At 52.7% G+C, this 14,546-nt stretch overlaps 1 protein-coding gene and 1 non-coding gene across 2 annotated transcripts; both read right to left on the bottom strand.

Annotated features, from left to right (window-relative positions):
• Nucleotides 1-2,844: 2,844 nt before the first annotated feature.
• NOP53 (NOP53 ribosome biogenesis factor) lies at nucleotides 2,845-7,975 on the bottom strand. Its single transcript, XM_031961644.1, is given in 12 exon segments — nucleotides 2,845-2,925; nucleotides 3,013-3,069; nucleotides 3,158-3,234; nucleotides 3,475-3,490; nucleotides 3,492-3,539; nucleotides 3,888-4,063; nucleotides 4,196-4,363; nucleotides 4,926-5,030; nucleotides 5,137-5,389; nucleotides 6,134-6,215; nucleotides 7,347-7,411; nucleotides 7,736-7,975. Coding segments are annotated over 12 exon segments (1,263 nt in total). The 5' UTR covers nucleotides 7,945-7,975; the 3' UTR covers nucleotides 2,845-2,918.
• On the bottom strand, nucleotides 3,296-3,418 carry LOC116423121. Its single transcript, XR_004233589.1, has one exon. It is a non-coding gene; the product is annotated as a small nucleolar RNA SNORD23 (small nucleolar RNA).
• Nucleotides 7,976-14,546: the final 6,571 nt, after the last annotated feature.

Below are 14,546 nucleotides of genomic sequence, written 5' to 3' on the forward strand. Positions count from 1 at the left end.
CACTCATAACCTGCAGAAATAAAAACTTTTGGGGGGCATGTTTTCAGTAAGATTTGTGTGAAAGAGTCCTGAGAGCAAAAGGCTTGAGACCCATTGCCTTTGTGCACGCTGGGACACACCTCGGAAAAGAAAATAGCTCATATGCAGGTAGCATGTCAGGGTTTGTAAAGCTAATTACGTGTGACTCTCACAAGCACCCCTTGAAGATAACAATAGCCCTGTTTTAAAGATGAGGAAATTGTGTCAGTGACGTACCAGAAACTCACATAGCTACTAAGTATCTGTGGCAGCACCTGAACCCAAGTCTTCCTAATGTTACACTCAACAGTAGTAGGTGCTTAATAAATGCTGAGTGACCAAATAGAAAGTGTAGACATAGAAACATAGAAAGTGTAAACAGTTTATTAGAAACAGGAAACCAGGGAAAAAAATTCAGTTCCTCTGATAAAGGCCTCATTTCTCAAATCCAGAGAAGAGTCAAATTTATAAAAAACGAAAACTATTTCCTGATTGATAAGTGATCAATGGATGGATCAAAGCTATCAACTGGTATTGGTCTGTATCCAGAAGAAATCAAAGAGGGGCAGCTAGGTGGTGCAGTGGATAGAGCCTCAGCCCTGAAGTCAGGAGGACCCAAATTCAAATCTCCTTCAGACATTTAATGCTTCCTGGCTATATGACTCTGGGCAAGTCACTTAACCCAAGTTGCCTCAGCTGACAAAAAAAGAAAAAGGAGAAAGGTTCTGTATGTATCAAGGCATCTATTGCAGCTCTTTTTGCGGCAGCAAAGAATGAGAAATTGAGAAGATGCTTATCAACTGGGGTTAGGTTGTTCAGCCATTCTAAAGCTTTAAGCTTTAAGCATTTCTTTAAGCACGAACATCATGGACAACTATTACTACATATACTGCTATGCACACTGATGAGCAGTATGGTTTCTGAAAAACAGGAAAGATCCAAGTGAATCGATTCAAAGTGAACAGAACCAGAACATTAAAGGCCATAACAATAGTGTGTGATGACCAACTGACTGGCTTCGCTCTTCTCAGCGACACAAGATCTGACAGTTCCAACAATGCCGTCTCCACATCCGGGGACTGGTGACCTGAACCGCAGACGGCAATTTTTCATTTTTAAAATTTCTGCCCGTGGCCAATATGGAACACCGGGAGAACTTATAACTGAATAAAAATTTAATGACTTCCAAAAGCAAATTTCTTTTAAAAGGTAAGAGAATGCAAATAGTCCCTAAAGAAAAGTATTTTTGCAGGTAAAAAACCCTAAAAGTTGCTGCTGATGCTGAAGGAAGTGATGGAAATACTGATTCTCCTATTATCTGAGTTCAGGCTCTGGCTCCACCCCTAATTCAGACCTGACCCTGGGTAGGTTCTTCCTTTGAGCCTTGCACATTCCCACCCATTCATACCCCCCTGGGGTTTCTTCCAGCATCAACTGCTGTAGAGCAGAGCCCAGCTGCCCCCTGCACTACCCCCCCCCCATTTCCCTCCCAATGGAACAACACTGAGGTTTCCTCACTCTCATGCGGGGTACGGCACCCCCAGATTATCCCAATACTGACAGGAAGAGCCCCCTTGTCAGAAGCACACCAGGCACGTTTGGCCAGGTGAACTCTCACCTGGAGGGCACCTTAGTGCCCTCCCCGAGCACCAGGTCTGCCGGGCAGAGCCTCTGGGGGGACGCTTGCGGCAAAGTGACTGAAATGCCTCCCCTGGGCTGTGCCCAGCAGGGCTCAATGAACTAGCTGCCCAGATCAACACGCAGCCAATAAAAGCTGCCAGGGGCCGCTTGGGTTCTGGGCCCTGCTTGGGGGAACCAGGTCTGAGCTTAGCAAAAAGCTCTTGGGCTCCTATGAAGTGGAAAAGCCCCCCAGGTGGGACCGTGAGAAACATAATCTTGAATCTTTGTAGTTAGACGTTCATTACTAGTTCTTCACTCCCTAATGCAGACAGTATTTTTAACAACCCAGATGTACTGTCCTGAGAGTCTGAGACCTTGACAACGTGATAAGCTTAAAGAAATGCTGCTGCTGCTGCCTGAGAATGACCCCCTTAGAGTGATAACTTTTTTTGCCTCCTGTTTAGAACAGAAATTCCTTTATTATGACAAATGTATCAAGAAACATTTTGATATCTCTCTCTCCTTTCTATAAATATATGGCCCCGAGGCCCCTCATTCCTGACCCCTGCCATTTTAGTGTTGGGGTCCAGTCATTAGCTAGCAATAAACGCTCTTAAAACTTCATTATTTTGGCTGCCATTTTTCTCTCGCCTGGGCACTTCACTGCTAAATACCAACCCCAAAATACTGCCAGGGCCTCCACTTAACAAAACAGTGCCTGGAAAGTGGGGAGACAGAGCCCCTGGGCCCGGCGGGGCTCACTGGCTGACCTGTTACTCGGCCATCTCCCCGTGTGCTGAACCATGACTAACACCTAAGAAATACTCATCGAGCAGGTGCTGCATGGACTCTGGAGCTCCTGGGAAGAAAAGGAGTCCCTCCTCTCATGGGCCGTACTTTCTCTGCAAGGTGTTCTTGGAGGAGTAGCCAAGGCAGCAAGGAGGTGCCCAGGGGGAAGGGGGGTTCGCCTCTGACCCCACATGCTGGGACTGTCTTCTCCCAGACATCTCTCATCCAGCACCCCAAGAGACCCCTAGTCTTCTGCACGCCTGCTGTGGGACGGGACCCGGCCACGGCTTCCTTTGCTCTACATTCAGTGGGGCTTTAATTTTTTAGACTCTGGTGGACGACAGAGTCTGGGCAGTTTCCCGGGACACAAACCCTCTCCAGAACCAGAGCCTAGAACAATTCGGACTGAGACTTGGAGCACGCAGAGACAGACCAAAGAACTTTAATGGCGCGTGAGGGACCAGGCAGGGCAGGAATCCCAGGAGCTGCAGCTACAATCTATGGGCAAAAGAGAACAGGAATGGTCAAAAACCAGCCGTGGGGCCCGTTGGCTCTGCAGGGGAAAAGGGGCTCGAGGATACTCACGGGAACTCCCGGAAGGACCGCTTCTCCACGAGTTTGACCTTGTATTTTCGCTTGAACCTGGGCATGGAGACAGAAGGAAGGTCAGATAGCAGGACCCCTTCCCCAAGACCCTTCCCTGGGTGGCCCAGCCATTTGGACCCCTCACCTGGCTCTCTCCCTGGGCTCGATCATGTTCCTGCGCTGGAAGCTCTTAAATCGGTCCCGCAGAATGCTCCCCTCAGGCTAGGAAGGAGAGAGGCGTCAGGTGACCAAGACCCTCTGGCTCCCCAGCCCCACCTCCTTGTGCCCTCAGCCCCCAGGCCCAGGCCAGACCCGGCCTTCCTAGGGGACCCATGGTGTCGCCCACTGTCCCAGACCACTCAGGGCAGGGCCTCAGGCGTGCAAGGATGTGTCTCATCACCGGGCACGGGACCCTCCCCCCCCACCCCCCCCACCCCCCCCACCCCCCCCCCGGCCCAATACCTTCAGCTTCCTCAAGGTCTGCCAGCTCGGTGCTAAGCTGCACATCAATGTCCGGAGCCTGGTACCTGGCAGGGAGGAAGGGGGTACATGAGTGCCCGGCTACAGGGGGGCCTCCCCAGCTCTGCACCCTGCAGGTCCTCCGTGGCTTATAACTGCCTGAGGGGGCCCAGAGGAGCAGGGAAGCCTTCACTTGGCTGGGGGGGAAAAACCACTGCCTTCCTTGCCGGATCCCAGAGGGCAGGATTCCTCATGGGAAAGAGAGGGACTAGGGGCAGGTAGAGCTGGGGACAGACACCCCTCTTCCTCCCCTCCCTCCCCACCAGTGGAAGGAGTAGCACCCAGTGGCTAGGGCTACACTGATGGCAGGAGGTTTCCGAAGAGAGCAGACACCCTCAAGACCCCTGGCTCCTCACTTTAGTCTCCCCAGGCGTCGAGGTTTCTCATCCTCTGCCAGCCGCTTCAGTCTCCGCCTCTCTCGCCGCCGTGCCAGCTCTGCCAGCCGCCGCGCCACCTGCAGCCTGATGCCCCGGAGCTGGAACACCTCCTGGTGCCGCTTTTTGGCCGCCCGCTCGGCCGCCTGCTGGGCTTTCTATGAGGAACCACCCCCCCAGACCCAGGGTCAGAGGGTAGAGGCTCTGTGCCATCTATACAAGCACCAGGGAACCCAAGCCACCCAAAGAGGGCTGTGGGGGGGAGCAAGATGTGCCAGCCCAGCCCTTACCAGCTTGCGGGCCTCCTTCTCCCGCCTCCTCTGCTGCTCCGTCTTCTTCTCAGGGCCTGGGGGTCTCTGCGTCTGGGAATCTGCCTCCCCCTCTCCTTCGGGCTCTGCGGGGGTCTCCCCATCTGACTCCTCCAGGAGCCCCTCACACAGTTCCTTGAACTCTGATTCCTGGGAGGAGGTACGGGGGCTGTTGGAGGGCAAGCAGACCCTCCCCCATCACCATCCCCAGCCCCCCAAGGTCAGGCACCCATCGCTGCTGGCCCAGACCACTGCAGGCTCTTCCCTCTCTGGGCCTCCTCAGCTCCTGAGTCTCGTGCCCACTCACCTGTTCCCCCATTCACATCTAGAGGCACCCAGCCCAGTCCCCACATCTAGAGCTACAAGCTCATACTCAGTTCCAATTGTCTGGGAGTTCTGCAGAAGCCCCCCAATCTCTCAGGACCCCCTGTCTCCCTCTCAGTTCCCACACCAGCTCCCATAGGATGGTGTTCCTGGTTTCTGTGGGATGGAGAATGCCCAGAGAATAGCCCTCCGACCGGGATCCGAGAGGCCCAGGGAGGCCTGCGATGTGGCTGACCCCAGGCTGGCTCTGTGGTTGCTCCACTACAAAGTTCTCCTCCCTCTCCCTCTGTGGATCCAGGTGGAGGTGAATAGAAAGGACGGCTGGGGCTCCAGGATCCCTCAGGGTGGGTCTGGCAGCCACTTGGCCCCAAGGGTCCCCAGTAATCACCTGGGTGGGGGCCTTGTCCACAGTGGGGAAGGCGAGCTGACGGCTGAGCTTCTCTTCCACCTTCTGCCTCTGTAGTTCCACCTCGTGGGCCTCCCGGAGCAGGGCCTGGCAGGGACAAAAAGGTAAGCCTGACGAGCAGGAAGGGGGGCGGCCCCCAGCATGCTCTGGGCCTAGCCGAGGGGTCCAGGGCGAGAAGGAAGGGAGATGGTACCTGGTGGTCCTGGAAGGAAGGATTGTAAGAGCCTCCGGAAGGAATCACCTCCACAGCTGGGGCCTGCGAGGGCTTGGTCTGTAGGCGCTGAGGTCGCTGCAAAAAGGGGAAGAAGAAAGAGATGAGTGTGTGCAGACGGATACCCTCAATCACCAGCAGGCGCACAGGAAGCTGCCGTGGGCTGGAGTCTAACCCCATTGACCCCCTGGGGGACCCTGCCAAAGACTCCCCTTCCCTAAGCTGCAGTGAGGATCTTTTTAGGGGTTTTAAGTTAACCAGAAAAACAACCTTGTCCAAAAGCCCTCCCCAAAAATCCCCTTTCCCCCAAATTTGCCCCAAAGTCCCAAAGGGCTTTCCAAAGAGGGGGGAAAGAAAGGCAATTTGGGGGGCTCCCTTGCCCCCCGCCAAACCAAACAGCAAATTTTTCCCCACCCTAGATTGGCCCCCCAAGGGGGGCCTTTGGCCCCCAGAACCCACCCCCCATTTTCCCTTCCCCCCACAAACCTTTTCTTACCTTCTTGCCTTTCTGGTCGGGTTCCAGGAAAAAAGAAAGTGGGGGCCCTGCCCCACCGGGCCCCGGTCCCCCCCCAGGGTTCTTGGGACCCGGTGTTAGAAAGAATTGTAAGGGAATGATGCTGGGCCCCCAGTTCCTTTCATTGGGTTCCCCCCCCCCAGTTCAGAACAGGCCTTCTTTCCCCCTCAAACAGCTCCTGCCCTTCCTATAGTAAACACCCTCCCTTGTCCTCTCTGGGCTCCCCCAGCTCCATGGGGGCTGCCGCAGTCCCTGCCCCCTTAGCCAGGAAGCCATTCTTGGTAGGAAATGAAGGTGCACGAATAAAAGGCAAAGAGAAAAAGAGAAAGGCGGCCCCATGATCCTGTGCCACAGTGGTGGGGAAACCTTCCCCCTCATCAGGGGGCTTCCTCTTCTCGGAGTTGCCAGAAAGGAAACCCCAGGGAGGACGGAATCAGGAGAGGGGAGAGAAGGGCCCTCACTCACTTCTTTGGGGAAGGTACTTTGGACTGTGATTCTAAAACCCGGTCCGTCCAAGCCTTCTTCAGGTCCTGATTTATCTTCAAGTCTGGAGGAAAGGAAGTCATCAGAATAACAGCTGGGATCGGAAGCAGCTGGCCCCCGAGAGCACTTTGCACCCCAGATTTCTACATCACAATTCTGCCTCCCTTCACCCAAGGACCTACAACAAGAAAGGGGGGCTCGATCTCTCCCTCCTGTCCCACCCAAAGGACTTCCCTACTCCCAGGATGAGAGTGAGCTTCCATTTTCCCAATATGGGAGTTCTTGGTAGGGAAGGAGGAGGCTCCTTCATCTTCCAAGCCAGAGAAAAACCTTGACCATACAAAGATCCGGGACTTGCCTTTTTCCTTTAATTATAACTGCCTTACTTTTATACCTCATTTCCTATCATGCTCCTCCCATGCCATTTTTTATGACAAACTTTTTTTAAAAGTTCAGCAAATCTAATCAAAACACTGATGACGTCAGACATTAAATTCAATACTCATTTTTCTGATCTATTTTGCCTCAAAGAAAAATATTTTACTAGTAACTTAACACAAAACACCAACAAAAATACCTGTTTAACCCCCACTGACATCGAAGTAAACTAATGTCAACACTGTATCAAGTACTGATAAAATGTTTCCCTCCAAAAGTCTCTTCCAGATCTACACTGACACCCTTCAGACTTTCACTTTCTCCCTTTAAGTCTATTTCAGCTTCTCTAGGGTGCTGCCTTTTAGTCCACAAAACAGACCTAAAAGGAGCCTCAAGAAATCATCCAATCCAATCCCACAATTCCCCCTTCATTTATATTCCTCTTACCCCCGTAAGCTTCCTGTAGGCAGGAGCGCCTAGACTCAAGCTTGTGGCAAAAGGAGTGCGCGGCGTAACGGGGCCAGTAACATTGGGGCTCCCGGCTCTCACTGGAGGAGGACGACACCTCCCCAGGGGAGTTCTATTTGGCGTTTATCTTTTCACAGATCAGTTCTACTGTTTTGTTTCTTTTTCTTATCTCCAACAGTCTTAGCTCAGGCACACAGTAAGCGCCTAATTAATGTTCCCTTATTATTTACTTAAGACACCGAGCTTCTTATCGTTCAAACCAGGCCAGAGCATGGACTCTCCTGCTGTCCCTGAAAGTCTCCCATTCCCTTCTGCTTCCCCCCTCTCCCCTCCCTCCTCCCCGTCTCACCTTTCTCCTTGTGCCCGGTGTCCACAAAGAAGAGGTTTTCATCGGGGGTCTCCGCGATCAGGCCCCTGGGGGCGGAGAGAGAGCGGGTGAATACGGGCTGCTTGAAGGGGGCCGGCAGAGGCCGCCTTCACCTCGCTCATCTCGGCTGTCCGAGCCCGGCCGCCATTCCCTCGGGCCGCGGACGGACGGACAGGCGTTGGCAGGTGACCCGCTCCCCCCGGCCGCGCCCCCATAACGCCTCAGGGCCCTTCCTCTCCCGGGCGCAGGACCCGCTCCTTCCCTCCGGAGCCTGCACCGGAAGGGCGCCCACGACCACCGGAAGTAGCCGCCGGACGCCCACCCGCGGAGCGCCTCCGACCCAGGAATCCCCGGAGACCCCGCGGGCTTACCCGGCCGTGCGCTCTTGCAGCCGCACGTCCTCCAGGAACGTGTCCACCTCCTTCCCCAGCGGCTCCTCGGCCAGACGCCGCCAGCCCCGCTTCTTGTTCCGCGGGCCGCGTTTGCGCCGCCTCGCGGCCCCGGGGTCCACGGAAACGGAGCGGAACCCCAGGAACCCCGAATCGCCCGCATCGCGCTTTGCGGCGCCCCCGCCGGCCATTTTGGAAAAGGAAAGAGGCGCGTGGTGGCGATTCCGGATATCCGGCACGCGCCTCTTCCGATCCGCGCACTTCCGGCCGCCGCCGCCATGTTGGTAAAGGTGGGACGCCGCCCGCTCCTTGCGTGCTCTGAGGCGGCGCTTGTTCGCGTTCTGAAGCACGTCACCTCGCTGACGTAAACCATCGCTTTGTAACTTAAATTTCCCGCTGTTCGTCACCGCCCGCTCTGCGCCGTACACCGACAGATGTGGCTCCGCCCTTAGGTTTCTGTGCTCCTGTTCCGCGTGGAATCAGAGACGAGAGTTCGAATCCCGGCCCGGCTTCACCCTGTTTGCCTCAAATGAGGAAGGAAAGGGCCCGGCCTGCAGCGTCGGCCAAGCCCGAGAGGGGGCGTGAGAGGAACTGCGGAACCAGAAATTCACGTTATATGTTTGTCGTGATATATTTCTATGACACGCTACGCTACCCGTACAATTCGCGTTTACGTTATTCACGTTTGTGTTTGTACAAATTATGTTACATGTTAACACGAAGTGGCGACAAATAACATGCATTTGGTACAAACTGTTACATGTTACAGGTGGGTCTGATGCACAACGTGATACAATGTAACGCGCTGTGCAACATGTATCTGCATAGAATGTTACACTGTGGACCAGATGCTATAGTTTTTTTAGAGTTTTTTTCATTTGATCTTCACAACAGCCCCAGGAGGTAGATGCTACTATTTCCCCCATTTTACAGGTGAGGAAACTGAGGCAGACAAGGGACTCGCCCAGGGACGTAACAGAATTGTGCAGTGGGAGACCCCCTCCCCGCCCCCCACCGCTGCCGTGGTCCAGGTCCAAGGTTGCGGGATGTCAGAGAGGCGGGGTTGTGGCCACAGCTTGGGGGTGGGGCAGGGACGAGGAGCATGTGGTGTCCTCTACAGAAAGGGGAGCGTTTGTTGGGAAAGCGTCCTTGGGATGTCAGGCAGGTGTCTAGTAGGAAGCTGGAGGTGGGACTACGGAGCTTAGAGAGAGGTGAGGGCTGGACAAATAGGTCTGAGACTCCTCAGCACCGGGAGGACTGAATGCAGGGGAGGCCCCAGGATCCCCAGGGAAGCGGGTAGCAGGAAGGTGGAGGCATGGGGCACTTCTGGTGCATCCTCACCCTGTGGGGTGCTCTCGGGGAGGAGACCGACCTCTCCCAGGCAAGAACGCCCTCCGGCACATGACTCTAGAGGGCAAGGCTCTCTCCAAGGGCCAGGCGGAGAGTGTCCCCTTTTCCCCCCAAATGCTTCCAGGAGCACCCAGTAGCCCTGGGATCCTAGGCAGTCACTTCACTTATGTCTGCCTCAGTTTCCCCTGCTGTAAACCAGATTAGTAACAGTACTTTGCAAACCTGAAAGGGCCGTATAAATGCTAGTCATGATTACCTGACTCATCCAGATTTCCTGGAATGGGGCGCAGACCACCCTTCCCCTGAAGAAGGGCTGGGGTCCTTGGGAAGTTTCCGGCAGCTCTCCATTGATTTGGGAAGTTTCCGCCCAGCCCCCCGGACTGCGACCTTGCCCCCTGATGTCCCAGGCACTGTGCTCGGTGGCGTCCCTCCCACCACGGGGCCAGCTTATCTTCTCTTCTCTCACAGGGTCTTGAATTAAATGATGTATAATAACCAGTAAGTCAGATCTATAAAACACTCACTGTGTGCCAGGGACGTGCTAAGGCTTGGAGGCAGGTGCAGGGGAGTCTGGGAGGAGAAGCCGTCAGAGGGATAGACGCCATCAGATACCAGAGTTCAAATCTGGCCTCGGCCACTGGCGAGTGATCCCGAACAAGCCGCTAAACTTCCTTTTCACTCGGTCTCTTTCTCTGTAAAATGGGCATAGGAGCAGCTCCTCTCCTGGATGTTGTGAGAATTAGCGGAGAGAATATCTGTGAAGCCCTTTTCAGAGCTATGTAAATGTTAGCTCTTCCATCATCTTCATTATTATAAAGATAGCGGGGGCCAGCACACGTTGGGGAGCAGTACAAGGGAGGGGCTCGGCCCCTTTCCTGGAGCAGGGGAAGTTAATTTGATTCTGGTTCCAGGACTGAGGAGGAGGAGGGAGAGAGGAAGGAAAAGGCAGGAGGGTGAGCCCAGTGGGGCAAGGCGGCTGCTAAGAAGATGGGAGACGGTACAGTGAGTCACGGCTGGAAAGGGCAGGAGCCACTCTGAAAGCAGGGCCGTGGGGGACCGTGAGATGGAAAGTCCAGAGTGGAAGAGGTGGTCTCCCAGGGGTTGGTCAGTCAGTGCTGATCACATCTGGGCTTTGTGGACCCTTTGGGGTTTTCTTGGCAAAGCGCTGGAATGGTCGGCCAGCTCCTTCTGCAGTCATTTCACAGATGAGGAAACTGAGGCACATGGGGTGAGGTGACTTGCCCACAGTCACACAGCCGGAGTGTCTGAAGCTGGATTTGAACTCGGGAGCCTTCTGGACTCCAGGCACCCTGTGCAGCAGCTGCCCAAGGGCAGCTATGGTGGGGCGGATGAAGCAGGGGGGAAGATCAAGTTAATCCCTGGCTCAGACCGACTGCGTGACCCTGCGTAAGTCCCTTTTATGACTTTGTTTCACTTTCCTCCACTGCAGAATGGGGGATGATTCAGGGCAGTGTTTGATGCCTCATTAACTCCCATATGCCACAGAAGTAATAGAGCCTCCCATTGGTTGTGCTCCGGCCTGTTCCCACCACCCATCATGCTCCTCTCCTTGGTCCCCCTCCTCGGGATAGTTTTTGGTTCCTTATGTTCCCTGGCTCCTGCCAAACAGCCATACTCTCAGAAGGCGGCTCTCAAACACTGGGCCTTTGTTTCTGTGGAGAATGTGGGATTGCTACTGGAGTCAGGCAGCTTCTCAAAAGTAACTCGGCCCAGCCTCCTGCTGCTGCTCCTGTGTGCTCTTTGTGCCAGCCAGACACACTGGCGATGACCATGTCCGAGAGGATTGCCCAAATGCAGGCCATCATCTAGACACTTTTCATCCACTTGGTCTTTCCCATGTGGATGGTCAGGTCAGGCGCTTTTAAAAAGTCTCTTGGAGCCAGCCTGTTATCACTGTCCTCAGAGAACCTCCTCAACTCGGATCTCTTCCATCCATAGTGAACACTTTTGATGGGTATATCCCTCCTTGTTTTGTTTCACCAATATTTATGGCCAGACATTAACTAGGGTTACTTTTCTTGTCAAGTCTTTTAAGGAAGTTGAGTGATTTTAGAGATTGTTAAAGAGCCTTTAATTTGGCATTTTGCTTTACTGAATGGAATGCTTTTCATATCAATAAACAATTTAAGCACAGTGGATCTATATTCTCTCTGTGTCTCTCTCTCTCTGTGTGTCTCTCTTCTCTCTCTGTCTCTCTGTCTCTCTCTCACTCTCTCTTTTTGCTGAGGCAATTGGGGTTAAGTAACTTGCCCAGGGTGACACAGTGTCTGAGACTAGATTTGAATCAGGTCACTTTAGGGCTGGTGCTCTATCCACTGCACCACCCAGCTGCCTCAGAGCTTACATCCTCTACATCCTTCAGCCAGTTGTGAGATGGGAGAGACATGGTCCATTGGGGAATATTGCTTGTAAAACCTAACATTCTCTTCGAGACACCCTCATTTCACATCTGTGATCCATGGAGAGATTGCGTACGGAGGAGAGGGCAGGCCTTTAGATCAGCAGTTCATAATGTTGTTTCTTTGTATTCAAAATCATAGATTTAGAGCCGAGACAGCCTTCCTGTCCATTGAATCCAGCTTCTTCCCTCCCCTCATTTTACAGACGAGAAAACTAGAGTACAGCAGGACTGAGGGAATCGCCCGGAGGGTCCCAGAGCCAGTGGTGAATGAGGCAGGACTTCCTCCCGATGGCAAGGGCAGCGTCCTGTCCACTACGCCATATTGCCCGTCACTGATGTAAGGTAGATGTGCCCATCTAAATGCACAGAGCCAACGTGTGGGTGCTCCACAGGAGGCAGAGGAGCCACGGCTATGCCCACGCCGTCAGCACCTTGCTTGGTCTTGGGAGTCCCCAGAACAGCCACTGAGGTTGGGAGCTCTCTTCTTCAGGCTCCGAGAGTATCTGGGGGCTGGGATTAGATCTCTCTGCCCCCTCAAACTTCTCTGTGGTGTCTGAACTCCCCAGCTGGGAGTTCAGAAAGAAGCTCCTTCTGTAATTGCTCTTCAGGAGGTGGGAACCCTTAGTGTGCACTCACCAGCTTGGCTCCTACCAGATACTGGTTACCTTCCCAAACAGCAGACGGAAACCATTTATCCGAGAGGCGTAACAAAAAGAAAACACATGAGAGTGAATGACCTTCTCAGATGGGAATGAGAGAATCAACATTTATTAAGTACCTGCTGTGTACCAGACACTATGCTAATAGCTCAGCTCCAACTAGGAGAGACTAACCTCCCCAAAGGGGCTTCCTCTAATAATATAACGAGGGGCAGCTAGGTGATGTAGTGGGTAGAGTAGCAGTTCTAGAGTCAGAAGAACCTGAGTTCAAATCCAACCTTAGACACTTACTAACTGGGTGACCCTATGTGAGTCACTTAACCCCAATTGCTCCCTTCCCCCCTAAAAAGAAAATAATAGCTAACATATATAAAGCATTTACTATGTGTCAGGTGCTAGGCTAAAAACTGTACAATCATGACTTCATTTGATCCTCACGACAACACAGGGAAGTATGAATATCTCCATTTAACTGATGAGGAAACTGGGGTAAGCAAGTTAAGCTCACTTCGCTTTGCACCATATTGTGTAAGTCTTCCCAGCTCTTTCAGAGACCATCCTGCGCAGCATTTCTCATGGCCCAGTAGCATTGCATCATGGCTTGGAACGAGTGTAAATAATGATTATTTTCTGTTCCGTCTAGAAACTGAGGATTTTCCCCTCCTGGACTGATATTTTTGTGATGGTAAATTAGGCCATCTTTACTAGCCCTCCGGTCCCAGCCCAGTAAGTCCCCCGGACAGATTCGTCCTGGCTCACAACGTGTCCCCAACACCCCAGGGGTGGGTGGGAGCCTGAGCTTGTTCTGTGCCTTTACCATCTTCTTTCCTCCCCGGCTTGGTCCAGGATGGACAGGTGGGTGGGCAGGAGCTCCTGGAGCATGTCGGATTCTGTGACAATCTGGCCCAGGTGCGAGAGCACCCCCATCCACGGGAGAGAGAGGAATCTTCTCCATTTCGTTCTCTGTGTCGTCCTCCCGTTTTCATTGTTCGAGCTCTTGCCAGGTCCTCTCCCCTGCTTTGCTTTGTGACCTCTTCCTTCTTTGTGAAACTTTACAAAAGTTTATCCTAAATCAAAGTGCTCCTCAGCCGCCATCGCGCTCTGCTTGGTAAGCTAGTCGGACATTTGCCAGGGCATTTTCTGAGCTTCCAAGGCCCACTGGTGTGGCAGGACATTTCCAGCTGTGAAAGATCTCCGGCTCGGAATCGGGGTGCCCGGGATGGCTGAGCCTCAGGCCCCGGCTCTGGCTGCAGAACAGCTGATTGAGCCACTAAGGGAAACGACCCAGCTTAAGGAGCTCATAAAGGCCAGTGCCTTGGCTAGTGACTTGGGGATGATTTGCTCAGGCCAGAAGCAAAAACAAACAAGCAAAAATGCAGAATAATGGACCCTTTAACATTCCGTCTGCTGGGAGATTGGTCAAGTTGTTAATAAACAGTGACATGGCTCTGAGTCCCAAGTTAGGGTTGGTTCCTTGCCAGACTTTCCACACTCCTCAGTGAATTTCCACTAGCCGCTGGCAAGTCCCAGCCCTCTGTCCTCTGCCAGGAGGCTGGCGCAGACATGCCAACCTTAGACTGAATTAAAGAAAAATCAGCAGCAGCGCCAGGGACTAAGGAGGAAGACATCGGCTTCCTTGGGCCTCTCAGCACGCGGGGGGAAGTGTGGATGGAATCGAGCTGATCACAAATCCCTGCAGTCGCTGGGTTTAAATGGCTCAAGACTCCGAGTTGTTTCTGATGCCTGTTATACCTTTGCCTCTACTATTTTCTTTTTTCTTTCTTTAACGATAAAGTCTCCTTTGATCTTCTGTATTCTTCATTTTCTAGTATTTACTGGGAAATAATATAGACAATTTAATCTTAATGTATACCCAGAAAATTGGCATTAAATATAGTAAAAAGAAATAAAAATAACCTGAATTTCAAAAAAAAAACCTGCTGCTTTTAAAACACGGTATTTGGTAACAAATGGCCAGCAAAGGAAGACTTAGGAGATGAAGGGTAATTTTTTGTCTCTTCTCAGAGTATCACGTTATTTTCTTTTTTGCCTTTTATCCTTTTTGATCTTGATTATGAGGAGCCAGTGGCCTGACCAAAACCAGACAGCTGAATGGGGGGTAATTCCCAAATGCTTCGCAAGTTTTCGCCTGTCTGTCTGTCTATAATCCATCTGGGTTGTTGTCAGGTCATTCAGTGTCTATCGTGTCTGGTGCCCACCAATTTCTGTCCCAAATAGAACGCTGATGATAGAAAGGGGTGAGGTTTCTGTGCTGAACTCTTGCTCCCTTGCACCCTGAATCCTGTATTTCTCACCAATGATGTCACCAAGTATCTCTCATTTGAAGGGTCCTGTCAAGTTC

The sequence above is a fragment of the Sarcophilus harrisii genome, chromosome 3 (assembly GCF_902635505.1).
Source record: "Sarcophilus harrisii chromosome 3, mSarHar1.11, whole genome shotgun sequence".
In the NCBI taxonomy this organism is placed as follows: Eukaryota; Metazoa; Chordata; class Mammalia; order Dasyuromorphia; family Dasyuridae; genus Sarcophilus; species Sarcophilus harrisii.